At 41.6% G+C, this 27,979-nt stretch overlaps 1 protein-coding gene across 1 annotated transcript; it reads left to right on the top strand.

Moving 5' to 3' along the window:
- Positions 1 to 9: 9 nt before the first annotated feature.
- Positions 10 to 26,896, top strand: LOC117472158 (NACHT, LRR and PYD domains-containing protein 12-like). The gene is made up of 12 exons (XM_034117306.1): positions 10 to 152; positions 1,227 to 1,331; positions 4,421 to 4,525; positions 5,130 to 5,173; positions 17,682 to 19,545; positions 20,197 to 20,373; positions 20,868 to 21,041; positions 23,784 to 23,957; positions 24,359 to 24,532; positions 24,920 to 25,093; positions 25,518 to 25,558; positions 26,399 to 26,896. The coding sequence occupies exons 1-12, from the start codon at positions 28 to 30 to the stop codon at positions 26,458 to 26,460; spliced, it is 3,219 nt and encodes a 1,072-aa protein (XP_033973197.1). The 5' UTR covers positions 10 to 27; the 3' UTR covers positions 26,461 to 26,896.
- Positions 26,897 to 27,979: the final 1,083 nt, after the last annotated feature.

Below are 27,979 nucleotides of genomic sequence, written 5' to 3'. Positions count from 1 at the left end.
ACTGGTTTATCTCTCAGACTGGAGAAGATGAGTGATTTAAAAGATGAGGAAGAGGACAAATCTTCAGTCTCCAGCGGTCTGTCTCTGAAGAGTGACCGGTCTATGGGAACACCTCTAGTCTTCAGTAAAGAACCTGGACCCTCAGAGACAAGGTAAGAGTCTGTTTCTGCTGTAAACTGACCTGAAGAGGATTCTGTTTTTATGTTATCTGATATATTAAACTGTTTAATAATGTCATGTGCGCAGTATAGTACAGAAAAAATGCAGTAGAGTACAGTAAGCTATACTCTGTGGTTGTATAATAATGTAAAGTGTAAACTATCTACCTGATCACAAGCACCACTCAAAAACCGAAAATTCAGAGCAACTCTAAAAATCTTCAATCAGGTGAACAGACAGAGGTCACAAGCAGCTCTTTAAAGGTCACCTATCATGCTATTTTTAGGCAATAGCATAGGTCTCAGATATATACAAATATATAAAAAACATGTCTATGAAGTGTTTTGCTCAAAATACCAAACAGATCACCCATTCTAGCCATGCCTCATATCCCTCTATTTCACTTCCTGTTTCAAAAGTGCTGATTCTGGGTATAAAGCTTTAAAGGTCCCATGACATGGCCATTTCTACTGATCATAATTCCATAGTTGAGGTCTACTAGAATAGATTTACATTGTTCAATGTTCCAAACTCACATTGGTGTCTCATACAGCATCTCTGTATAGTATGTGTATTCACTCTCTGTCCTACACGGCTTGTTGGAGCTCCTGCCCCCCACCCTCCCTATGAGCCCACTGTGCTCTGATTGGTCAGCGAGTTTCAACGTTTCTGATAGTGCCGTGGGTCCGCCGCCGATATTACGTCATATCTGACGCAAATCTGGATCAGCTCCGTTGTTCCCCCGTTTTTGTAGGTACGGAGGAAAAGAGAGAGGGTTTTATTTTCTGACGCTGCGTGAGTTCCCCGACACACCGGGGACACATATTTATGTATAAAAGACATGCATTGCATTTTGCATGATAGGTCCCCTTTAAAATCAATCACCTATGAAATTCTGCGTTTGTATAGTGAATATTTATACATTGTCGAGGGTTGTTCTGGGAAAAAAGACACTTAATTAACTTTACTTTGGGAGTTGTGGGGTCAGTTTCTTGTCTTTTTTTGTTTACTATTTGATAGGTCCCCTTTGAATGAACTAATGATGTTTAAACGTGTTGTTTCCACAGACAGAGAGCATGGTCTTCAGTCCCCAGCTGGCTGTCTCTGAAGAGTGACCGGTCTAAAGATCAACCTCTAAAATGCAGTACTGAACCTGGACCCTCAGACACAAGGTAAGAGTTTCTACTGTAAACTGACCTGAAGAGGATTCAGTATTTATGTTATCTGATCATCTAAACCGTTGTTTAATGATCTCAGTATTTTATTTATTTATTCATTTATTGAACAGGGACCGTACACATTGATCAACATTTCTGTAAATGTGCCAGAGTTAGCCAAGAGACTATTTTTCATCTGTAGACCCTGGACAGATGTTGTAAGTCAACCTAAAACAATTTTCATTTTAAACAAGTAAATACAATCAAATACAAAAATGCAACATACAGTACTGGAATACTAAAACAACAATAAAACAAAAAGAACATGATGAAACACAGACACTGGGTCGTAAGGAGCAGGAGATTGTGTCGGTGTTTCAGAGCTGATTCCTCACTAACCAGGTTTTGAGTTGGGATTTAAATAAAGTGAATGTGGACTGGTCTCTGATTGGAGATGGGATTGAGTTCCATTACTGAGCAGCTTTAACAGAAAATGAAGACCGACTGAAATAACTTTTCCTGAGTGGAATAATGCAATCTGCTCTCGCTGCACCTCTTGTTATCCTAGCTGCAGTTGTGCATATGATAATAAACTGTCTAATGCTACGTTCACACCGGACGCGGTGCGATGTTTGGGGGCGGCGCGATTACATGTAAAGTCAATGCAGAGACACGGACAGACGCAAATTCACTCCGACGGCGAGCATGAAGCGTTGGACGCGACGCGAATCACGCGATTGAGGCGATTGAAGGGGGCCGCGTCAAACGCGAGAGTTCAATTTTTTCAACTCGAGTGTCAAATTCACGTGACGCGTTCTCGCGAAAGCCAATCAGCGTTGGGATTCCCTCTGACGTCCTGCTGTTGATCAGTTGTAAAGATGGAAGAGATGATCGTTGTGGCTGTGAGTGGGTTCCCGGAGATTTACGATACAAAGCAGCAAGAGTTGTTCCTCCATAGTCAAGGACAGAAATAACCAAAACGATCTTGCATGGAAGTGTAAACAACCTCAACTGTCCGTCAACGGCGCGGCGCGTCAACGGTATGTCTGTTTTGGCAAGCATTTGAAAAAAGTTTAATTAGGTTTTCCCAGCTCAACAACTTGTATTTTTGGAGTATTAGGCAGTGATGCGAATAAACAGATTTCTTGTCCAGTATTTTGAGTGTTTGTTTGTACAATGACTCCAGTGGTTTTAATGTTGTTGTACTGTCATGTGACCAGGTCGTTAAACAGTAGGTGATGTGTGAGAGAACCATAGAGTGTGTGTACATCAGAGCTGCCTCAGTTCACATGTAATCTCTGGTGAGCCTAAAATTCGACAGACTGAATTAAAGTAAAGTACAGTAACAACATGTAATTGAACTCTTGCTCCTTGTCATCATCAGAGATGGTAAATAATCTACTAGTGAAATCATCCTCACACTCTACATCAGGGGTCGGCAACCTTTTTGATATGAAGTGCCATTTAAAAAAAAAAATGTGATCAGTGTGCCAAATCCACATTAAGATCACTATGACTCGCACATGCATGCACGGGAACGGTTGTGGCATGACCACCTAAACCAGGGGTGTCAAACTCAAGGCCCGGGGCCAAATCCGGCCCGTGACTTCATTTTCTGTGGCCCCACAAGAGCTTGCAAATATTATATGTTTATTATACGTTTACATGATGATTTACAGAAGCACGTTGCCCATAAACTACATGTCCCACAATGCATTGCAAATTAGACTTTTTTTCTCAGAATTGGACTTTTTTTCTTCTAAATGTGCCCGTTTCTCAGAATTTGACTATTTTTTTTAAATGTCACTTCCGTTTTTTAAATGTCACTTCCGTTTTTTGATTGTGACTTGTTTTCCAGAATTTGGCTTTTCTTTTTAAATCATTTTGTGACATTCTCACCGAAGAGACATGCAATTATTTGCCCCAGACTTCTGCTTTCAGACGTAGTTAATTATGAAGTTATTACCCTATCCAATAATAATCCAATGCAGAGGCAATAATGTAATATAATACATTATTTATATTTATATATGTATTTGTATATAGTCTTAAAGTTACAACCGGCCCTTTGAGTGCAGCCATAATGCTGATGTGGCCTGCAATTAAATTGAGTAATGACCTGACCTAAACAGAAAGATATGGACACAACATGTGTGCAAATGTATTTAGTATCCTATCCATGTGAACATGATTTAAGTGGGGGGGGGGGACCTAACCTCCTCTAGGGGGGTCCGGGGGCATGCACCCCCGGGAAGAATATTTTAAGTTAATAGCATCAATCTGGTGCACTTTGAGAGCAACATTAAGAGATCTATGGATACATCACACACACACACACACACACACACACACACACACACACACACACACACACACACACACACACACACACACACACACACACACACACACACACACACACACACACACACAGCCGAGCTTGAGTGACACACAAAGACCCAGAAGTAGGGTGACCAGGTGTCCCGCTTTGTGCACAGCATTTTTATCCTTTGTCCCGCGTCCCACAAATTGAGACTATGTCCCGCATTTGAGTGACAGTCGCGCAGAAAGGCCGGCTCGGTTCGCTGACGGCCGGCACCGCCCTTTATTATTATATTTTTTAAACGGCATCATGTAAAATGACACGTTACGCTCGTGTTGTGTTCAAGGAACCTGTCCTTGGCCAGGAAAAACAGGCAGTCGCTTGTTTAATTCTGTTGCGGTATAGATTTCTTTAATTTTTTGTTTCCTTCTGCGCTGCGTTACGTGCATGGCTTCCTTCTGCAGGTAACGGGGAGACGCGCTCTGGCGGCGGTCTCGTTCAGGATCCGAAAATACAATTTAAATATTTTGCACACTTATTCCACTTATTCCTAGTGTGCCACTGGTTACGTGCCTAGGGTTGCCGCCCCTGCTCTACATGTTGGACTTTGTGTGAAATCAAGCAAATAAAATACAAATATGTAAAACTTTTCACTCAAATTAATGTCAACAACAGAAACGCGAAAATCACGTCAAAAAAAAAATGGAATGGTGAACAGTCTTAGGTCAAAATGTGCTCTTTGAATGAACTAATGATGTTTAAACATGTGTTGTTTCCACAGACAGCGAGCAGAGTCTTCAGTCTCCAGCTGTCTGTCTCTGAAGAGTGACCAGTCTAAAGGCTGGCCTGTAGCCTTCAGTGATGAACCTGGACCCTCAGACACAGAGTAAGAGTTTCTACTGTAAACTGACCTGAAGAGGATTCAGTTTTTATATAACCTGATATATTCAACTGTTCTTTAATGATATCATGTGAGCAGTTTGTAAAGGAAAAATGCAGTAGAGTACAGTGAGCTAACATTATTTAAGGATATTTCAATATACATTTATATTATCATTGTATATCCATTATCTGTGGCATAAAATGGTTTTAAATGGCAGACATATTGATAAATACTCACTAAATATAAAATATATCAAACATTTTTTGTAGAACTTGGGCATGTTTATGATATGTATTTTTAAGATGTTTATTAATAATAGTAATACCCTGGTGAGCTGGTTGTTTAGCATTAGCAGATATAATCAGCTCCACTAATGTAATAGTGGTGTCGTGTGGCGCAGTGGACTAGTGCGTTGGTGTTGGGATCAGGGGGTCACAGGTTCAAACCCCACTGCAGTCAGCATGTCGTTGTGTCCCTGAGACACTTCACCCCAAATTGTGGGGAATGCCCACATTATTGAGTATGTAAGTCGCTTTGGATAAAAGCGTCTAACAAGTAACACGTCATGTAATGTAAAGTGCTATAAAGGATGTGTTCATCTCCACAGAGGGAAGAGGATAATTCCTGCCAGTCAGACCAGAACTGTGGGAGGTAAGAGCACATGCAGCATTTTATTCCTCTTCCTGGTTCATTTGTTTTTGAATAGGTATACATTACATTACATTACATTACATTGCATTTAGCTGAGGCTTTTATCCAAAGAGACTTACAATAAGTGCATTCGACCAAGAAGATACAAACTTGAAGAAAACAGAATCATATAAGTACATCAGGTTTCATAGAGCCAAAACATTTCAAGTGCTACCCAACAGGCTTTAGATAAGCCAGTCCTTAGTTAGTATATAAGTGCTTTGATAGTAATTCTTTGTTAGAAATTCTTAGTTAGTATATAAGTGCTTTGTTAGTAATTCTTTGTTAGAAATTCTTAGTTAGTATATAAGTGCTTTGTTAGTAATTCTATCGCTCGAAGTGGAAGCGATGAGTTTTCAGTCTGCGCCGGAAGATGTGTGAGCTTTCTGCTGTCCTGATGTCAATTAGGGCTGTGCATCTTCACTGGTCTCATGATTCGATTAGATTACGATTATCCTGTCAACGATTCGATTCAATTCGATATCCCGATGCATCACGATGCATCACGATTCATACCAATGCGTTGCATGGTGCGCTGCACATGGCTTCTTTTTCATCAATGCATACATGCAGTAAATACATATGAACTCTCTTTTTATTATTTAGAAAGTGCTTCAGAAATCAATAACATAAATGTCTTGACATTAATTTATAAACCAAAATAAATTAATTGTATAGGTCTAGCCTCCCTATATCTGTGTGTGAAGTTGTTCCATCCTCAAAAACAAAAAACTAATGCTTCTGCAGTCTAGCTGCAGCTTCTAGCAACGGTCTTCTGTTAAAGAGAGGACACTGAATGTCCTGAATGTGGCATCACACACAGGACATGAGTCTGAACACAGCAGACAACAGGAGTATTTACAACAGCATATCAAAAATAGTGCATGTGGGTGCACACTTACATTCTCTGTCTTACTGTTACATACATCCCATGCATGTATGAGATTAAGTTAGCTTCATTATATCTCAATCAGTGATTAAGTGAATAATAAAGTTTCTATCGGGTCACTATCAGCCTGTCACTCATTATTTTCAGGGAGGGGGCGGGGCTTGGAGGAACGGAGAGGAGACGGTGATCGCGGAAGCTTTTTTCCTCCTGCCTTCACAAACTTTACACACGTATATATCGTCTGAAAATTGCTAGAGGACATTCATACTCTGCAATCCAAGACTTAATTAAATCCACCAAAAACCTGACATGATTGTAACGCGATTATCTTTGAAAAACATAAATCCTTGTGTCTCTGAGCCGCAGCGACACGGAGTGATTCAGAGCGGGTCCTTCTGCTGTTGGTTCTGGACTGGTGTTCTTGTGTTGGTGGATAAAGCCGACTGCTCCGTGTTTGGTGTTGCTGTGCCGCTGTCACGTCTGTTCCCTGATCTCTGCGTCACCGACCGATTTGATATTAAAGTGACAGAAAAAAAACTTTATAGTAAAGCCGCGGCCGGGAAAATCAGGAAGCAACGTTACTACGCTATAATCGATTATCTTCCGTCACTGCATCGATACCGAATCGTCCACGTCCGCATCGCAATGCATCGTAGAAACGATTATTTTCAACACCCCTAATGTCAATGGGGAGCTCATTCCACCATTTTGGAGCCAGGATAGCAAACCCATGTGTTTTTGCTGATGGGAACTTGGGTCCCCCTCGCAGTGCGGGTGCAGTGAGCCGTTTGGCTGATGCAGAGCGGAGTGCACGTGCTGGGGTGTATGGTTTAACCATGTCCTGGAGGTAGGAAGGGCCAGATCCATTCACAGCATGGTACGCAAGTACCAGTGTCTTGAAGTGGATTCTAGCAGTTACTGGAAGCCAGTGAAGGGAGCGGAGGATCGGTGTGGTGTGGGAACATTTAGGAAGGCTGAAGACCAGACGAGCCGCTGCATTCTGGATGAGCTGCAGAGGTCGGATGGCACATGCAGGTAGACCAGCCAGGAGGGAGCTGCAGTAGTCTAGGCGTGAGATGACGAGAGCCTGGGCCAGAACCTGCGTCGCTTTCTGGGTCAGGAGGGGACGTATCCTCCTGATGTTGTAAAGAGTGTATCTGCAGCAGCGGGTTGTAGCAGCGATGTTTGCAGTGAAGGACAGGTTGTTATCTAGGGTCACACCCAGATTCCTTGCAGTCTGAGTCGGGGAAACAACAGAGGTGCCGATGTTGATTGTTAGGTCAAGAGTGGGACAATCTTTTCCCGGAAGGAAAAGCAGTTCAGTCTTGTCAAGGTTGAGCTTGAGGTGGTGAGCAGACATCCACTGAGCGATGTCAGCTAGACAAGCAGAGATGCGTGCGACGACCTGGGTCTCTGAGCGGGGAAAGGACAGAATTAATTGGGTGTCGTCAGCGTAGCAGTGGTATGAAAAACCATGCGGGCTAATGACAGATCCGAGCAAGTTTTTGTACAGAGAGAAGAGGAGGGGACCAAGAACAGAGCGCTGAGGGACCCCGGTAGTTAATTGACAAGGGTCGGACTCGGACCCTCTCCAAGTTACCTTGTAGGTGCAGTCTTTGAGGTATGAGGTGAGGAGGGAAAGTGCAGAGCCTGAAACTCCAAGTTCTTGGAGAGTGTGAAGGAGGATCTGATGGTTCACCGTGTCGAATGCAGCAGACAGGTCCAACAGGATGATGACAGAGGAGAGGGAGGCTGCTTTAGCCGTGTGCAGTTCCTCAGAGACAGCAAGGAGAGCAGTTTCTGTAGAGTGACCTGCCTTGAAACCAGACTGGTGTGGATCCAGAAGGTTGTTCTGATGGAGATAACAGGAGAGTTGTTTAAAGACAGGAACGGGAGGAGAGAGACAGGCCTGTAGTTTATAACATCAGACGGGTTGAGAGTGGGTTTCTTTAGGAGAGGGGTTACTCTTGCCTCCTTGAGACTGTTTGGAAAGTGACTAGAAGTTAGAGAAGTGTTGATGAAATGGGTGAGAAACGGTAGAATATCAGGAGCGATAGTCTGAAGGAGGTTTGAGGGGATAGGGTCCAGAGGACAGGTGGTAGGACGGGCAGAGGTAATGAGGGTAAGAACCTCACTTGGAGAGAGAGGGGAAAAGGAGGTTAGTGTGTGGGTGAAAGGTGGGTCAGGTGACCCAGCGGTGAGTAAAGGTGAGTCAGAAAGAGAAGAGTGAATATCATCAACCTTTTTTTCAAAGTAGTTAACAAAGTCGCTTGGCAGAAGGAAGGAGGGGGAAGGGGCTCTGGGGGGGTTCTAAGAGGGTGGAAAAGATGGAAAATAGTTTATTGGGATTGGAATAGGAAGAATGGATCTTATCTTGAAAGAAAGTGCTTTTTGCCTGAGAGATGGAAGCAGAGAAAGAGGAGAGGAGAGCCTGGTAGGTTAGGAGGTCGTCACGGTGTTTGGATTTCCACCGTTTCCGCTCTGCTGCCCGAAGGATGGTTCTATTAGCACACAGTGCGTCATTTAGCCAGGGAGCAGGAGGGGACTGACGAGCCCACCGAGATGTGAGAGGACAGAGAGAGTCCAGAGAGGATGAAAGAGTAGAGAGGAGAGTTTCTGCAGCAGAGTTTGGAGGCAGGAGTTGGAACGAGTCAGAGGAAGGGAGGGCTGAGAGCACCAATGAGGTAAAGGTAGAGGGGGAGAGGGAACGAATGTTACGGCGGACAGGTGCAGGATGAGAAGAGATTAGTTTGTTATGTTTGGAAAGGGGTAGAGAGAATGAAATGAAAGAGTGATCGGAGGTGTGAAGTGGGTTTACAGAGAGGTTAGAAGTAGTGCTGTTCCTTGAGAATATGAGATCAAGGACATTGCCAGCTTTCTGAGTTGGTGGGGACGGAGACAGTGAGAAAGCAAAGGCGGTTAAAAGAGATGTTAGTTCAGATGTCTTCCCTGTCTGGAGGTTGAAGTCTCAGAGAAGTACAGCGGGAGGGCCAGTTTCAGGGATGTGTGAGAGGAGATGATCTAATTCCTCCAAGAAGTCCCCCAAGGCGCCTGGTGGACGGTAGAGAACAACAATGGTTAATTGTATAGGATGGGTTACTGTGACGGCATGGAATTCAAAGGAGGAAGGAGTGAAGTGAGGTAGCTTGAAGAGGGAAGAGCTCCATTTGGGAGAGAGCAGGAAACCAGTGCCACCTCCTCTGCCAGTGGGTCTGGGTGTATGGGAGAAGGAATATGCTGTGGAGAGAGCTGCTGGGGTGGATGTGCTGGATGGAGTAATCCAGGTCTCAGTGAGAGCAAGGAAATCCAGAGACTGCAGGGAAGCGTAGCCAGAGATGAAGTCAGCCTTAGGAACAGCTGACTGGCAGTTCCACAGGCCACCTGTAACTAGATGTTGGATCTCAGTGGAGCATGTGGGATAGACGAGAGCAGGCCGGTTATAACGATTAGGAGATACACGGGGCCAGTAATAATTGCGAGAGGACACATGAATAGGAATGGAGAAAATACACATGATTTTAGCATGAGGGGCTAAAAAACACCAGCGATACTTAGCTCAATCAAAGTAAGATTTGCCTCCTCTTTGCCTCCCTCGTGACTCCCGCATGACTCCTTTGTCTTTGTCAGTGTTCATCTGTCTGACGCTGAAGCTGACGCTCCAGGAAAGAGCTGCCTCAAATGGACACTAGTCCTGATTGCCGAGTTGTCACAGCTGTGGGCCTACGCCCCTTAGTTAACTCTCTACAGCTGATGGGCATCAGCTGTGCCTTCGAGTCTATTGTAATGCACTATTTGAGACAAGTGTCCGACTAAGCCCTAGTTACAGATGTAGCACTCCAGATAGGACTCCAGCTTACAGCTTCCTGCCTGCTTCCTGCCTAAGACCTGCCTAAGACCAGCATCTGGGAATGTTAAGCCCTCCCACTATTTTCCAAGAGGGCGTTGCCAGATTTTCAATTTCAGGATTTAACCAGGAGATGGCGCTTCATTCACAAAAACAGAAAGACAACTTTTCATGGACTTTCAGTTTTGTTTAGAAGAGCATTTCAACACATCAATATTTTAGATCAAATAAAGTATATCTAATCTTGTAATTCAATAATATATAGTCTTTATATATTAAATAATCATAATAATAATGTAAATGTTTACATTACACTTCTTTATTTGTCATGCGGTCTACCTACGCTGTAAAATGTATTATCTCTTCGATTTACACATGGCATCTATTGCACTTCTGTCCATCCTGGGAGAGGGATCCCTCCTCTGTTGCTCTCCCTGAGGTTTCTCCCATTTTTCCCTTTGAAATGTGGGTTTTTCTCTGGAAGTTTTTCCTTGTACGATGTGAGGGTCTAAGGACAGAGGGTGTCGTTTTCTCATACTGATATTCTGAACAAACTGTGCTGTTGTATTTGCTGTAAAGTGTCTTTACTGTAGGGTATTTTTAGGGTATAAAATGTGCTATATAAATAAAACTTGATTTGATTTGATTTGATGCTCATACTTTTACCTTTACAATCGTTTCCTTTAATATGCAGTATATTTTTTGTATATGTTTGTGTTTGCTTCCTCCTGCTCCCTTTCGGACACATACTGTATGATTTATTATTATTATTAATATGAAGATATTATTAAGATAATATAAGATGTTACTTTATTGATTGAACATTTTAGTTTAGAATGTGCTATCCCACAGTAATTCAGAAGGCTCACAGGTCACATTCCGACCATTATTTAAAACAATAGGTGCTTTCATAATAATGATGAGAAACTATGAAATAAGAAATGAATCAAATTAAAATATAATTATCATATCATATATTATATAGTGTATTGTATTATTAAGTAATATCATACTTTAACCCCATTATAGCAGATGCCACATTGAATGGATGAACACATTTATGCATCAATAATTACAACAGAGTATTTCTAAATACAAGTTGTAAAAATACTTATATGTATTTAATACTAATAACATAATGATTAATTTCAGATGATAATACTTTTTTTTTATCTACCTAGAGAACTTTATTCTGTCATCGTAGTTGCTGTCTATATTCCACCGAACGCGGACGCGGAGGTGGCTGGTGACGTCATTCACTCTTCTGTGGCCAAACTCCAAACTCTTCACCCAAATGCATTCATAACAATAACTGGGGATTTTAACCGTGCAAAACTGGACAAATCTCTGCCTACATTCACTCAGTATGTGAAATGCCCCACCAGGGGAAATAATACTCTGGATCTTTTATATGCTAATACCAAGAATGCATATTGTGCCACTGCCCTCCCCCCCCTGGGCAGATCTGACCACAACCTCGTCTTTTTGGCTCCTAAATATGTCCCACTGGTGCAGAGGCAGCCTGTATCCACCAGGACTGTGAGGAAATGGACTCCAGGGGCTAATGAGGCTCTACAGGACTGCTTCGAGACCACTGACTGGGACGTGCTTTGTGTGCCACATGGAGAGGACATCAATAATATGACTGACTGCATCACAGAATACATCAACTTCTGTGAACAAACAATATTACCGGCTAAAACTGTCAACTGTTTCCCCAATAATAAACCCTGGATTACTAGTGACCTGAAAACTCTTTTAAATAAGAAAAAGGAAGCTTATAAGTCTGGGGACAAATCAATGCTGAAGAGTGTCCAGCATCAACTGAGAGACAATTTGAGGAGGGGCAGAGATTCGTACAGGAAGAAGCTGGAGACTAAGCTCCAGCAGAACAATAGCAGGGATGTCTGGGCTGGGATGAAGGCTATCACTGGCTTCAAAGGGAGAGACAGACTGACTGTGGGCACCCTGGAGAGGGCCAACGAGCTGAACACCTTCTTCAATAGGTTTAGCTCTCCGCCCGCTGCTGTCTCCTCCACTTCCTCTTCTCACCTCACCTCCTCCTCTCAGCCTGGCGTCAACATCCCCCCTCTGCTCACCACCTACACTTCACACCTCTCCTCCACCACCCAGCCTGGCTTCTGCACCCCCCCTCTGCTCCCCTTGCCGCTGACCCCCCCCCCCCCCCTCTGCTCATCTTGCCTCAGCCCCCCCCCCCTCTATCCCCCCTTCCATCAAGCCCCCCCCCCCCCGCTTCACTGTGAGCACAGGACAGGTCCAGAGTCTGATGGAAAAACTCCACCAAGGCAAGGCTGCTGGCCCTGATGGTATCAGCCCCAGGGTCCTGAGGACCTGTGCACGCCAGCTGGCTCCTGTTCTCCAGTATCTATTCAACCTGAGCCTGCACTTGGAGACCATCCCGGTGCTGTGGAAGACATCATGCGTTGTTCCGGTCCCTAAAAAGACAACTCCTTCTGGGCTCAATGACTATCGCCCTGTAGCACTCACATCTCATGTGATGAAGGTGCTTGAGAGACTGGTCTTGGCCCATCTCAGACCGCAGGTGAGATCATTCCTTGACCCTCTGCAATTTGCCTACCAGCCTCACCTGGGGGTGGACGATGCCATTATTTACCTGCTGCAGCGTGCTCACTCATACCTGAATGGATCGGGTTGCACTGTGAGAATCACCTTTTTTGATTTCTCCAGTGCATTCAACACGATCCAGCCTCGGCTACTGAGTGACAAGCTGCAGGCTATGAGGGTAAACTCGTCCACCATCTCCTGGATTACCAACTACCTCACGGACAGACCACAGTACGTCCGGCTGGGCAGTGTGCTGTCTGATGTGGTGGTTGGTAGTATTGGAGCCCCACAGGGGACTGTGCTGTCTCCTTTCCTGTTCACCTTATACACCTCTGACTTTCTATACAACTCAGAGTCATGCCACCTGCAGAAGTTTTCGGATGACTCTGCAGTGGTAGGGTGTATAAGGGATGGACGGGAGGAGGAGTACAGAGCGCTGGTGGGTGATTTTGTTGAGTGGACTGGAAGAAATCATCTGCTTTTGAATGTGGCCAAGACCAGAGAGATGGTCATTGATTTCAGGAGGAAGAGGACATCTCCTCCTCTGCCCCTGTGCATTCTGGGAGAGGATGTGGCAGTTGTGGAGGTCTACAAGTACCTGGGAGTGCACTTAGACAATGGGCTGAACTGGAGGATCAACACTGACGCTGTGTACAAGAAGGGGATGAGCAGACTCTATTTTCTGAGGAAGCTGAGATCCTTCAACGTATGCAGTAAGATGCTGGAGATCTTCTATCAGTCTGTTGTGGCTAGTGCACTCTTCTTTGCTGCGGTCTGCTGGGGGGGCAGCATCAGAGCCGGTGACACCAGCAGGATCAATAAACTGATCAGGAAAGCTGGGTCAGTCATCGGCATCAAGCTGGAACCCTTTGAAGCTGTGGTGGAGAGGAGGACACTGAACAGGCTGTTGTCCATCATGGATAACCCCACCCATCCTCTCCACCTGCAGCTGGACAGTCAGCGGAGCTCCTTCTCCTACAGACTGCTGCAGCTCCCCTGTCACAAGGACAGATACTGGAAAACATTCCTGCCCACTGCAATAACTCTGTACAACAAATCACCTCTGGCTGGAAGAGAACTCTCTGCTCCATAGTTTCTCTAGAAATAAAACCACCTTGTACATTTTACTCACACATAATCTGTTTCATATTTAATACTCCATAATTCCATATATTTTGAATATATATATATTTGTATATTTGTATATATATATATATATATATATATATATAATATCTGTATGTATATTTTGTATTTTGACATGTATATTTTATATTTTATTTTATATTTTATTTTATTTTATTTCTATTCTTGTATATTTTGTTTTATTGTAAAATGCCTTTTATGCTGCTGTAACAAAAACAATTTCCCAATTTGGGATCAATAAAGTACGATCTATCTATCTATCTATTTTCAGTGTCTGTCTCATGAAGCAGCTGATCCAGTAATGAGTGACCCGGCCGACAGTAAAAATAAACATTTATAACTAGGTTTTGGTAGTTTGAGAGGTAATTAAAATAGCTAAGGGTTATGATCTGACTTGAAGTGCGTGTTTTCCTCCTCCCACTGCATCACAGCATATACTGTGTATATCACCATTCTTTAATTAAATGTTTTGATAAGTGCATGCAGATCACAGTACAAGATGTGAAGTCAACAGGTAGTCACTCAGAGGGGGGTACTATTTCTTTTCAAATGCATATAGGCAATGCCTATCATTTACATGTAGGCAACACTGCTCTTTCAGTCAAGAATTTGAATTTGAATGGGATGGGGAGACGTGTGTGATTAAAAATTAGTGGCCAAACTAAGACTTCGTTTTTCAAAAGAGAAAATGCAGATATTACACTCATAAAAGAAATGGTATATATATCAGTACTCTTAGTGCCAAGTTGTCTCAGACAATCTGCATTTCCTAATGTGGGACAGTTCTGTGCAAAATGTGGGACACTGAAAAGTCTATGTTAAAAAGCCTCAGTCACCTTAATTCATGTAATGAAAACATCTCAGGTCAGTAACACTGAAAGCTAAATGTGCAATACCATGTTCAGCTATGTTACTATTTATAATGTTATTGTTGTTACAACAGAAGATGTTTTTCTTTATATTGAAGTTAAATGCATCAATCTGGTGCACTTTGAGGTCAAAATTAAGAGATTTATGGATACAGCTCTCAACACTCATATGAAACAGAACTGTTATAATAATGATGAGAAACTATGAAATAAGAAATGAATCAAATTAAAATGTAATTATCATATCATATATTATATAGTGTATTGTATTATTAACCCCATAATAGCAGATGCCACATTGAATGGATGAACACATTTATGCATCAATAATTACAACAGAGTATTTCTAAATACAAGCTGTAAAAATACTTATATGTATTTAATACTAATAACATACTGATTCATTTTACTTTCAGATGATAATACTTTTCAGGGTTAGGGTTAGGTCCGGTCTGACAGCGCTTAGCTCTCTGCTGCAGAGAGAAAGAGAAGATCACTGCTCTAAGCAAAGTCAAAAATCAACATACAGTAGGGGGGTGGGGGATGGTGAACGGTATGGTCAATGTTTGTAAACACAATCCCCAGGATGTGGGACACTGAAAAGTCTATGTGAAAAAGCCTCAGTCACCTTAATTGATTTGATTTGATGCTCATACTTTTACCTTTACAATCGTTTGCTTTAATATTATTTCTAAATACAAGTTGTAAAAATACTTATATGTATTTAATACTAATAACATAATGATTAATTTTACTTTCAGATGATAATACTTTTCAGGGTTAGGGTTAGGTCCGGTCTGACAGCGCTTAGCTCTCTGCTGCAGAGAGGAAGAGAAGATCACTGCTCTAAACAAAGTCAAAAATCGTACATCCAAACGGAATAAATATAATTAATTATTATGAATACGTCAAGTCTTGTTCATTGTTTTTCACTTTTATGAAATGTTTGATATTTCCGGCACAGACCCTTTCATACCGGCAATGCGCGATAGAAACAACAGGAACTGCGACAGCATAAATATGCGAACACAAACCTACAGACTGCTGGAGAAGAGATATCACAGAGGGGGGTTAGGACACACACATTCCGATGGCCAATTAGTTTTAAACAAAGAGTATACTCAACATAGGGGGGTGGGGGCTGGTGAACGGTATGGTCAATGTTTGTAAACACTGTGACATTTTGACTTTATTTGATCATTTCAGTTAAAAACTAACATTCATATTTCTCTTTTTGAGAAGAGAAATATGAATATGTTAGTGGCTGACCCAGCCCCATGGTCTGTCACAGTAGTGCGGGAAAGAGAAGTGCACTGTTTTGCCTGGCTGGACCTGTAATTTACAGGAAAGGAGTGCACGCTACCAAAGAGACATGCTACCATGGAAACCAAACAATGGTGTAGCTGTATTGAAGTCCGAGTGGAAACAGTCATATTTGGAGCGTTATGTTAGAATGAAACAGCCAGGTCGTGACTCACAAAAAAAAAGTGTTACTTCACTAACTGTAAGCTTGTCACTCAGAGTAACCTACAGTTAACTTAACTGTTGGAGAAGAAAGATCAGGCGGGGGAGAGAGCTGTGGCTGATGGGCCATTAGGTGTGTAAACACACAGCATTCAGACTGTTTAAAAAACGTAACAACGGACTATTTTTCTTAGCGGATGCATGTCAATTTAAATTAATACATACAACTATTTTTTAAATCAATAAAAACATTTTCTAAATCCATAAAAGCATTTCAATTAATATTGGGAGTCATATCGTTACTTTGTTGAGAATGTGGCCATGTAATAAACGGGATAATTTGCAGCGACTTGGTCATTGTCGGGATCCTGATCTGCCTGACAAGGCTCCATTAAAATATAAATATTTTTAGTGAATTACTGAGTTTAGGCACATTAATAACGTTTTAATGAAGTTGAATACAGTATATTCATATTTGTCAGTGATTTCATGTAAATTCGGCGAACATAAACATAAATGATCGTGGTGAAGATGATGATTAAATTAGGATTAAAAATCGAGAGCCGGCTGATAGTGATGTTTTGTAAATGATTACATGTCTTATTTAGCACAGACTATGATCCTATCCGTGACATATGGATCTTAACAAAGATCCGCTATACAGTAGTACCAGACATACTGTCCATCCAGTTTACTGTATCGAAGTTGATTTCACATGAGCTCCAGTGTGGAACCCCACTGCACCCCCTGGTGGATCAATGATCCATTGCAGCTGGCTTCACAATAATTAAATGTATTTATCACGGGGGCGGTCTCAAGTGAAATTGGAGGTTGTCTCTTGATCGCGGGCAGATCACGGGCAGACCCCGTGCCGACCACGGCCCTCGCGTTTCAAACTGTCCTAAATGAGCTGCTACATCTGTACAGAGGTTTTAAGATTACCCTACTTCAGTATCCCCTAGTAAAAGCACTCAGTATTTGTACAATTGGTTTGAAAAAAGAAGTTACCCAGAATTCTGCCTGAAAAACAGGTTTTTTTTAGCTGGTCTGAGATTTCAAAACACCATTTTAGCTAGAATAACTACAGAACAATTATACAGAGTAGAATAAATGGAACAGAGAGGTCTAGAAACAAAAATATAACTTACAGAGATTACTGAGTCAGCAAGAGAGTCCTTATCTGGTCATGATAGCACACTGAATTGTTTAGATTTTCAGTGCTTTATTAAGTACACTTTTGCTGGGGGCGTGACCTCACAACTGAAGCTGTCTCACTTCACGCAATCAGCTGTGCCTTCGAGTCTATTGTAATGCACTATTTGAGACAAGTGTCCGACTAAGCCCTAGTTACAGAGGTTTTAAGATTATCCTACTTCAGTATCCCCTAGTAAAAGCACTCAGTATTTGTACAAAGTTTTTTTTAGCTGGTCTGAGATCTCAAAACACAATTTTAGCTAGAATAACTACAGAACAATTATACAGTAGAATAAATGGAACAAAAATATAACTTACAGTGATTACTGAGTCAGCAGGAGAGTCCTTATCTGGTCATGATAGCACAGTATACTGTTGTAGAGCATAGACAGTAAGCTGTTTATAAAACATTTAAACTCAAGTCTGTTGTTATAATTAGATTATCAGAGCATTTTCTCTCTTGTTCTTCTCTTTCAGCAGATAGTGGTCTGCAGGAGGTTTTAGATGAACATAGGATCAGTCTGAGGAGGAGATGTGAACATGTGACTGAAGGAACTGATGAAAGTGAAACCCTCCTCAACAGGATCTACACTGAGCTCTACATCACACAAGGTCAGAGTGAAGAGGTTAATACCCAACATGAGGTGAGGCAGCTGGAGACAGCTTCCAAGAAAGAGACCCTCCATGACACTCCAATCAAGTGCCAGGACATCTTTAAAGCCTTACCTGACCAACAGACTCACATCAGAGTGGTCCTGACCAACGGAGTCGCTGGAGTTGGAAAAACCTTCTCAGTGCAGAAGTTCACTCTGGACTGGGCCGAGGGTTTGGAGAACCAAGATGTCAGTCTGGTGATCCCGCTCTCCTTCAGGGAGCTGAACCTGATCAAAGGTGAGCAGTACAGTCTTCTCAGGCTGCTCCATGTTTTCCATCCAACCTTACAGAAGGTCACAGCAGAGCAGCTGGCTGTCTGCAAAGTGCTGCTCATCTTTGACGGCCTGGATGAAAGCAGACTTTCTCTGGACTTCAGAAACAATGAGGTTGTGTCTGATGTCTCACAGCAGTCCTTAGTCAACGTGCTGCTGACAAACCTCATCAGGGGGAAGCTGCTTCCCTCGGCTCTCGTCTGGATAACTTCCAGACCTGCAGCGGCCAATCAGATCCCTCCTGAGTGTGTGGACAGGGTAACAGAAGTACGAGGCTTCACTGACGCCCAGAAGGAGGAGTACTTCAGGAGGAGATCGAGTGATGAAGACCTGTCCAGCAGAATCATCTCTCACATCAAGAGCTCCAGGAGCCTCCACATCATGTGTCTGATCCCAGTCTTCTGCTGGATCACTGCTGCAGTTCTGGACCACATGTTGACTACAGACGAGAGAGGAGAGCTGCCCAAGACCCTCACTGACATGTACTCACACTTCCTGCTGGTCCAGACCAAGAGGAAGAAGCAGAAGTATGAAGCGGGACATGAGACAAGTCCACAGCAGCTGACAAAGGCTGACAGGAAGGTTCTCCTGAAGCTGGGGAGGCTGGCGTTTGAACATCTTGAGAAAGGAGACATCATGTTTTACCAAGAAGACCTGGAGCGCTGTGGTCTTGATGTCACTGAGGCCTCGGTGCACTCAGGACTTTGTACAGAGATCTTCAAAAGAGAGAGTGTGATCTTCCAGAAAACAGTCTACTGCTTTGTTCATCTGAGCATTCAGGAGTTTCTGGCTGCAGTGTACATGTTGCACTGTTACACCAACAGAGACACAGAGGTACTGAAGGACTTCCTGCAGGGAGACTATAGCAACAGTTATAACAGTGATAAGGATTACCCATCCCTGGATGTCTTCCTAAAGGGAGCCATGAATAAATCCCTCCAAAGTGAAAATGGCCACCTGGACCTGTTTGCCCGCTTTCTCCACGGCCTCTCTCTGGAGTCCAACCAGAGACTCTTAGGAGGCCTGCTGGGTCGCACAGACAAACGTCCACAAATAATCAAGAGACTCTTCAGAGGCCAGCTGAGTCACACAGACAATAGACCAGAAATCATCCAGAGAGCCATCAACAACCTGAAGGAGATGAGCAGTGATAAAATCTCTCCTGACAGGAGCATCAACATCTTCCACTGTCTGACAGAGATGAAGGACCACTCAGTACATCAGGAGATCACAGAGTTCCTGAAGTCAGAGAACAGATCAGAGGAGGAACTCTCTGTGATCCACTGCTCTGCTCTGGCCTTCATGCTGCAGATGTCAGAGGAGGTTCTGGATGAGTTGGACCTGACCCAGTACAACACATCATGGGAGGGACGACGGAGACTGCTTCCAGCTGTGAGGAACTGCAGGAAGGCCAAGTAAGTCCAGATGTGACTTTATTAACTAATGTAGATCAGGAGTTTAATTATTCAAATAAACACTATAACATTTATGTTGCTTTTAAATAATGTAAGAGCAAAATAAACCAAGACTGTTCTTCTATTTATTTATAATAATAGTTCAATTGAACCGTTTCTCTCTTCATATTGAGTGATGGAGACGACATGTCAAACATATGAAGGACTTTAGAGGTTTCTCAGCATGTGATCACACCACACAGCAGGATTTACAGTTATCAGGGAAAGCTGTTATTATTACTTTCTAGTGGTTTCTTTATCATTAAATGTTTGTTAATTGTGTTTGTGTGCACAATACATTTTCAGATGCTCAGAGAAGCCAAAACATCCTTCATCCGTCATCCAAATATGTACATCTCTAATATTGTCAAGTGATTTTTTTATTTCAGTTTCTTTGGTAACAGTCACTGACAGCAGGAACACAGACATGTGATCAGATCACACTGACAACACATCCAACTCTATTATTATATATTATTATATATAACATTAAATGGACTAACAGCAAATGTCAATCAGAACATGTCAAATATTTTTCCATTAAATGCTTGAGTTCATTATAATGTTTCCTTTTTTTTTATAACATATGTTGTTATATATGTGTTATTATAGACTTGCTAACTGTGGACTCTCAGAGACTCACTGTGAAGTCGTGGCCTCAGCTCTGAAGTCTGACCCCTCCCATCTGAGAGATCTGGACCTGAGTCTCAACAGAGAGATGAAGGATTCAGGAGTGGAGCTGCTGAGTTCTGGACTAAAGAGTCCAAACTGCAGACTGGAGACTCTCAGGTCAGTTCACTGGAGATCTCACATGTTTCATTAGTTATTCAACCTTATTATTGTACATAAATAAATTACATCCATAGGTTTTTTAATATTTTATTCGTATTTTTATTTCTCTAAATGTAGTCTGCAGTCATAACAGTTGATCTTTTCCAAAAGTAACTATTATTCTTCCGCTGTTAGTTGTTAAATTAAATGTTTGTTTTGAATCTTTAGTAAATGGTCTGAATAAAGGAGGTCCTCTGAACTAATATTAGTTTTACATAAAGTTTACTTTCTGACATGGAAATGTTTATGTTCCCATCATTTAGATGTGTTTTCACAGATAATAACCAGAAGGCTGATATAATGATGATCCACAATAACAGAATGATAGTCACTGTAATTCAGGGAAAAGATCATTGATTAGGACGCAGTAATGATGAGCTACACATTTCAGACCTGAACATCTGACTGGATTATAAACTGATTGTTATCCTCATCATGTTTTCTTTATTCAGAATGGAGAGCTGCAGTTTGTCAGAGATCAGCTGTTCTGCTCTGGCCTCAGCTCTGAAGTCCAACCCCTCCAATCTGAGAGATCTGGACCTGAGTAACAACGACCTGAAGGATTCAGGAGTTGAGCTGCTGAGAAATCTTCTGGAGAGTCCAGACTGCAGACTGAAGACTCTCAGGTCAGTTCACTGACTCTTTGTTACTGCTGGAGATCTCATGTTTCATTAGTTATTCAACCTGATTCTTGTACATAAATATATTACATCCATACCTTTGTAAATGTTGTTTTGTTCATATTTGTATTTCTCTAAATGTAGTCTGTCATAAAAGTTGGTTGTTTCCTGAAGAAACTATTATTCTTCCACTGTTAGTTGTTAAAGTCAATCTTTAGTAAATGGTCTGAATAAAGAAGGTCCTCTGAACTAACATTAGTTTTACATAAAGTTTACTTTCTGACAGAGATGTTAATGTTCCCAATAATTTAGATGTGTTTTCACAGATAATAAACAGTGTTGGGGTCGGGTGGCCTGATAATTTATTCCGGCAAATTACTCAGACCTCCTAATTGACCTAACAGAAGTTATTGAGTCTATGTAAGTTTAGTGCTTGGCTCAGATCCACCAACGTCAGCAAGATCCCACCTCTATTAACTCCTGTAGAACCAGGTTCAATTAACTGCTGTACAGGACTGGACTTGTCCAGACATATTCTATGGCTATGGCATAAGACACACCTTCCCATGTTTGTGTAAAAAGGTCATGACCTCTAGTGTGCAGGACTGAAAAACATTATTCTCGGCTATGGCAAAAACACCTTTTGGGGGCCTCAGTATATTTCTCACTAAGTCAGGAGCCCCTCTCCTTGTGCACTGCTGTGGGAAAAGGGAAGAAACTGTCTCCTCTCTCTAATCAGTGACACCCATAAACCATTATAGGATTCTAAACTCAACTTAACAAACCACTTGTGTTTTGTTTATACTGTAAATATAGAAAATCATAAAATATGAAGCATTTTCATTGTGGGTTATCCTGTTAAGCCCCACGGACCCTTCGGCGGGTCCGAAACCACAACATCTGCAAGCAACAGTGTCTGAGGGCTTCTTACTATTTAATAAACTAAGAATGTTTCATATCCATGTAACGGGAAGAAACTCAGCTAACTGATGATTTTTTTTATTTTTAGCAAAAAAAAAAACAAGACTAACGCTGAGCCTGTGAATTAGCCCTGAGCAAAAAAATGCTAACGCCGTTAGCACAGAACTCACGGTATAACACCCTTATTACTTATCGTAACTGCACATCCAACCCATTGATTAGCATCGTGAGATTACACAGATTCGATAGGTATCTGTATCATCACTCCATGATCAGAACTCGCAACATGAGAAACAAAAACAGACATCACACCACGTAGCATTAGGTAGCAAACACGGCAATATGTCTTACCTTTGTTGTTGTCTGATCAAAAGTTGTCTTCAATGGCATTAAAACGATAAAAAAAACGCTGCTGAAGGTTAATCCATAGGTTAATCCAATGTGTCTGTGTCACTTTGAAATGATTTCTGATAATCCATCAGCAATAAACCTAGTTTTAAGTTTTCAGATTTCAGAGCGTAAATTAGGTTTCGCTTTGGGCAAACTGCATGCGCATAGCTTTCATTTCTCAATGGTAACGTGTGTGTGTATGTGGAGATTCCCCTTCGATTCTATTGGCTCTAACGGTTCAAAAGAGATGTCAATCATCAAAATCGACCAATGGGTTCCAGAGAAACGGCAAATACGCCCATTTCCACCCAAATGACCCCAGAGGTGGAGTTTATTTGGCTAAACCTCTCTAAAAAGTAAAATCTGAATTTTCTTTAAAATAAAAAACATCTATATTGATTCTGACTTTTCTACATCCAACTCACAGGTTTATCATTACTTTGAGAATTTTTTTAATTAATTTACACCTTTTAGAAGTGAAGTTATTGTTGTGGAAAGGTCATTTTCGAGCCTGAGACCTGAAAAACAGGCTTGGGGCTTAACATACAAGAATATATTTGATTATATTTAATTATAATGAACTTTCGTTTTAATTATTCAATCTAATATGGAGACCTCAACAACAGAAGGCTGATATAATGATGATCCACAATAACAGAATGACAGTCACTGTAATTCAGGAAAAGATCATTGATTAGGACGTAGTAATGATGAGCTGCACATTTCAGACCTGAACATCTGATTATAAACTGATCTGTATCCTCATTAGGGTTGCAAAGGGGCGGAACATTTCCGGTAAATTACCGGAAAGTTTCCATGGGAAGTTAAGCTGGGGAATTTTGGAAATATTCGATGCAAAATTAAACAAAAAACATGACATTTCAACAGATTCTTCAACACATTTAATTATTTTATTGAACAATTATTTGTTTCATTGAAGACCGAAAACAGGAATGTTGAGTTAAATATTACTCATCCCCCCCCAACCCCACTCATTAAAAAATGAACAAAAATGCACCCCCGATCCAAAAATCCCCACAAAGTCCCATTCAAAATGTTAAATGAAAAGATGTGGCTTCATTTGTCTTGTGCTTTGGGCTCAAAAGTGTGATCCAGTCTTCTCGAAATCATCTGTGCATGTGATGGAGGAATGCACAGTGCCTGTAGGGGGTGTAGTCTCAATAGCCATGCAGTAAGCAGTGTGCTTTGGCATGGATATTCAAGTGTACTTGAATGGCATCTGTTTGTTTTAGTCAAGATTATGCTAAAATATACTTTCCCCAACTATATTTAAGTTCCCTATGAAGAGCCAACCTTATATTTTGAAAATTCCCAGTTTATTCCCATAAATTCCCGTTAATTCCCATGGAAAGTTTCCATCTTTTAAAATTCCCAGAATTTTGCAACCCTAATCCTCATCATGTTTTCTTTATTCAGAATGGAGAGCTGCAGGTTGTCAGAGATCAGCTGTTCTGCTCTGATCTCAGCTCTGAAGTCCAACCCCTCCCATCTGAGAGATCTGGACCTGAGTCTCAACGATCTGAAGGATTCAGGAGTGAAGCTGCTGAGAGATCTTCTGGAGAGTCCAGACTGCAGACTGGAGACTCTCAGGTCAGTTCACTGACTCTCTGTTACTGCTGGAGATCTCATGTTTCATTAGTTATTCAACCTGATTCTTCTACATAAATATATTACATCCATGATGTTGTAAATGTTGTTTTATTCATACTTTCATTTTTAGGTACTAAATTCAGAACTTCAGACTTAAATGTTGTCTGATTCTTAAAGGAACTGTAATATATGTTAGTTGTAAAAAGTAAATCTATGTTTTTAATATTTAGTAAACAATAACATCTGAATAAAGGTCATGTGAAGTAATATTAGTTTTACATTAATAAACTTTACTTTCTGAAGAAGACATTTTTGTTGTTGTTCCCATTCATTTAAATGTTGAGTAACATCTGACTGGATTATAAATGTTTTTTTATCCTCATCATGTTTTCTTTATTCAGAATGTGGCGCTGCAGTTTGTCAGAGATCAGCTGTTCTGCTCTGGCCTCAGCTCTGAAGTCCAACCCCTCCCATCTGAGAGATCTGGACCTGAGTGAGAACAAGCTGCAGGATTCAGGAGTGGAGCTGCTGAGTTCTGGACTAAATAGTCCAAACTGCAGACTGGAGGCTCTCAGGTCAGTTCACTGAATGCAGTTCATATAGATCTGTTTGTAATTTTCTGAATTTGCCAGAGAAAAAATACATTGTTATTATCGTTTTTCACCTTTTGCTAATGACTGAGTATTTAGCGGAATAATGAAAATCAGAGAAGGTCAATGTGTGACGGGAGACTGGCATTGTGCTCGGTGAAGATGCTTTCAGTACTGATGAACTGTGTGAGCGAAATTAGTTGTTAAAGATCTGATGACAGAGAAAAACTGCTGCAGAGAGTTCCAGATTATCAATGGATTGTTTCTTCATTATCGCTGAAATTAAGACAGAGTTTAAAAGATTATTATACCTTGAATTATTTCAAACAGGAACATTGTTTTTTAAAGTTGCATCATGTTTTCTTTATTCAGTCTGAGGAGCTGCAGTTTGTCAGAGATCAGCTGTTCTGCTCTGATCTCAGCTCTGAAGTCCAACCCCTCCCATCTGAGAGATCTGGACCTGAGTTACAACAATCTGAAGGATTCAGGAGTGAAGCTGCTGAGAGATCTTCTGGAGAGTCCAGACTGCAGACTGGAGACTCTCAGGTCAGTAAGGGGTCTCTGCTGGTTCAGCAGTATTGTATTAAACACAGGGAGGTGTTTCTCTCACTGGGGAATCACAACAGATCAGTGATGTTACCCACTGATTGCAGGCTCTTTCATTCTTCCATCAACTATAGAAGCCCAGCTGAAAATGCAAAGCCACACTTTAGTAATCAACTCTCTAACAGACATATGGGATTTTAGAGATGAGTGGGAAAGGTAGTCTGTTTTTTATGGGATGTTTTTAGTTTCTAATGACTGGTTACTTCCTGTAATGCAGCTGAGAGCTGTGGCAGTCAGTCGTAGTGTTTGCAGAGAAGATATGATGGGATGTAAAGCATGAGATCAGGACTCTGAAGCTGACTCAAAGAACAAACACTTATTTTAAACTGGATCTCAAACTGTTGGATTGTGTTCATCCCTACAGGATCAGAGATGAGCCCTTCAGAGCCACGATCCAGAAGACCTGTGAGTACTGAAACCATATCCTCCATTCATCAGTCGGGAGGCTCTGTTGTATGAACAGACGCCTCTCGCTATTTTGCTCCTTGACTATAGACAAATCTGTTAACAGTGGTTAACTCGTGTGGTCCTTATTTAGTTAGTGTTGTTGTGATTATTGGTGTCTAGATTAGCTTAGCATTATGTTGACTGTTGTTCTCTAGTATAGCTGTGTTTTCTTACCTTTTGTTAGTTTGTACCACTTTGATAGTGAGGGTTGTTTTGTTGCTATTTTGTTTATTAGTATCTATTTCTTTGTATTTAAGTAGGCTCCCTTATTAGAGTCCTCCCTTTGTTGGTTGCCCATTTAAACCAGTGCCCTTTTGGCCCTTTTGTTTGTTTCAGGCTGCGTGCCTTCCATTTTATAATTATTACCAATTCCAACTGGTGTATGTTGCTTTCCTCTTCCCCTAGTTGGGACGTAACAAGTACTCAGGTCTTGTATTTCAGTAAAAGTAGAAGTACTCAGATCTTGTACTTGAGTAAAAGTAGAAGTACCAGAGTGTAGGAATACTCTGTTACAGTAAAAGTCCTGCATTCAAAATGTTCCTCAAGTAAAAGTAGAAAAGTATTATCATCAAAATATAGTGAAAGTAGCGACAGTAAAAGTAGTCATTGTGCAGATTGGTCCATTTCAGAATAATATATATGAGCCGGGTTCTTTTGGGACAGCGCAGCGTAGAGGAAACACTGAGTATTGATCAGACAGTATTGATCCAGTTGAACAAATACTCTCCTATCAGTTGAAAAAGCCCGTCTACTATCTACAGGTTTTATAACCAACGTTTTTCCCTGTTTCTCTTCCAGGTCCCAGAGGGTTACCTGTTGACCCGTGTCCATCTCAACAAGGGTCCACAGACATCCTATAATCCTGAGTTTGGTGGGATGACGTTCTCCCTGTAATCAAAGCACTGGTTCTCTTGGAGACGCTCTCAAAGTCTTTGAGGACAAAGTCAGAAAGAGAAGAAGAAATGTGTTCCGCTCTTGGACTTGTTTGTGTTTCTCACCCCGGGTTAATTAATGTCCAATCAAATGTTAGAGACAGTATTTTGAATTATAAAAATGGCCACCTTATCGTGTAGTCAAGTCCGTATAAAGGACTACAATTCCCACAGTGCCTCCTCTAAAGAGACAGAGATGGGCAACCTGTCGGAAAGACGCAGTCGAAGCACCGTTTTTAACCGTTTGTTGCCGTTTTTTTACCGTTAAAATGACAAAAGCCTAAAAAGAAAGAAAGACCACCGAAGTTGTTTATTATTTTATTTGAGTTTTTCCTCTTTAGTTTTTGTTTTGACTTTTGTAAAAGCCTGTTTATATAAATATATGTGTGTATATGTCTGCATCTGTAGCCTGATATTGTCTCATTATACCGCACTGTGAATGAATCAAAGTAAATATATAAGTGGTCATGAACACATCTGTTCATCAGACAGAGGGCTGCTGTGCCTCCTGTCATCATTAATGGACGTCTCTTTAAAATGACCGCTCAGAGGAGAGGAGTTCTCATTTCTCTAACCGCCTGCTGCTTCCCCTCCTCTCTCCTCGGTTCCCCTCCTCGGCTCCTCCGCTCGCATCTCCTGTGGGCGGGACTAAGACACGAGGATAGGAGTCGAGGATAGGAGTCGAGGAGGGGAAATTAGAGAATTGAGAAGCCTTCCTTATCTCTATCAGTCAACAGTAAATAGAAACATCTCACCTCCTCCTTTTCCCGGCCAATCAGAGGGCAGAGCCGCACAGTGACAGGTCACGTTCTGACCAACGGGAGAGAGTCAAAACAGGGAAGCCCCGCCCCTTATAGTGGGGATTCTCGTGGGGGAGGAGTCAGACTCTTAAAGAGACAGCGACCTGATTCACAGATTCTCAAGAATTTGTTTACAATATTTACTGCCTTTTACTCTCAATTCTCACTTTTTATTCTAGTTTGAATTAAATATGTATAAATCTATTTTATACTAAAGCGAGAGATTAAAGAGATTTGCATTTCATAAATTATCTAAAGTTAGTTATTATCTCATGGCTTAGTTGAATACTCAATTCTGATTCTGATCCAGAACAGACAGACCGCTGTCAAGGACTTAATGACCGTTGTTAAGGACGCTCACATCTGCAGAAAGAAGTCTGTTCGATTGAACTGTATACAGTTTGGCCGAAAAGCAAAGTGCATGCAGTTTGCTTTTCGAACTGACAAGACAAGAGCGACAAGAAAACAGCGGAGAAGTAACGGGGCAGAAACCCTCCTTTTTACGCAGCGGTCCAGACATAGACATCAAACGGCGACACATATTCAGTGTGCAGTTCCTTTGGCATTAGGGCAGGGATATCTAGATACTTCCCAAGGTTTGACATCATGAATTGTGCTACTTTTAAAGCAAGCAACGATGTTTTCAA

This window comes from Trematomus bernacchii, unplaced genomic scaffold (assembly GCF_902827165.1).
Source record: "Trematomus bernacchii unplaced genomic scaffold, fTreBer1.1, whole genome shotgun sequence".
Lineage (NCBI taxonomy): Eukaryota > Metazoa > Chordata > Actinopteri > Perciformes > Nototheniidae > Trematomus > Trematomus bernacchii.
The sequence above is the reverse complement of the archived record's forward strand: the minus strand, read 5'-3'. Positions and strand labels throughout refer to the sequence as shown.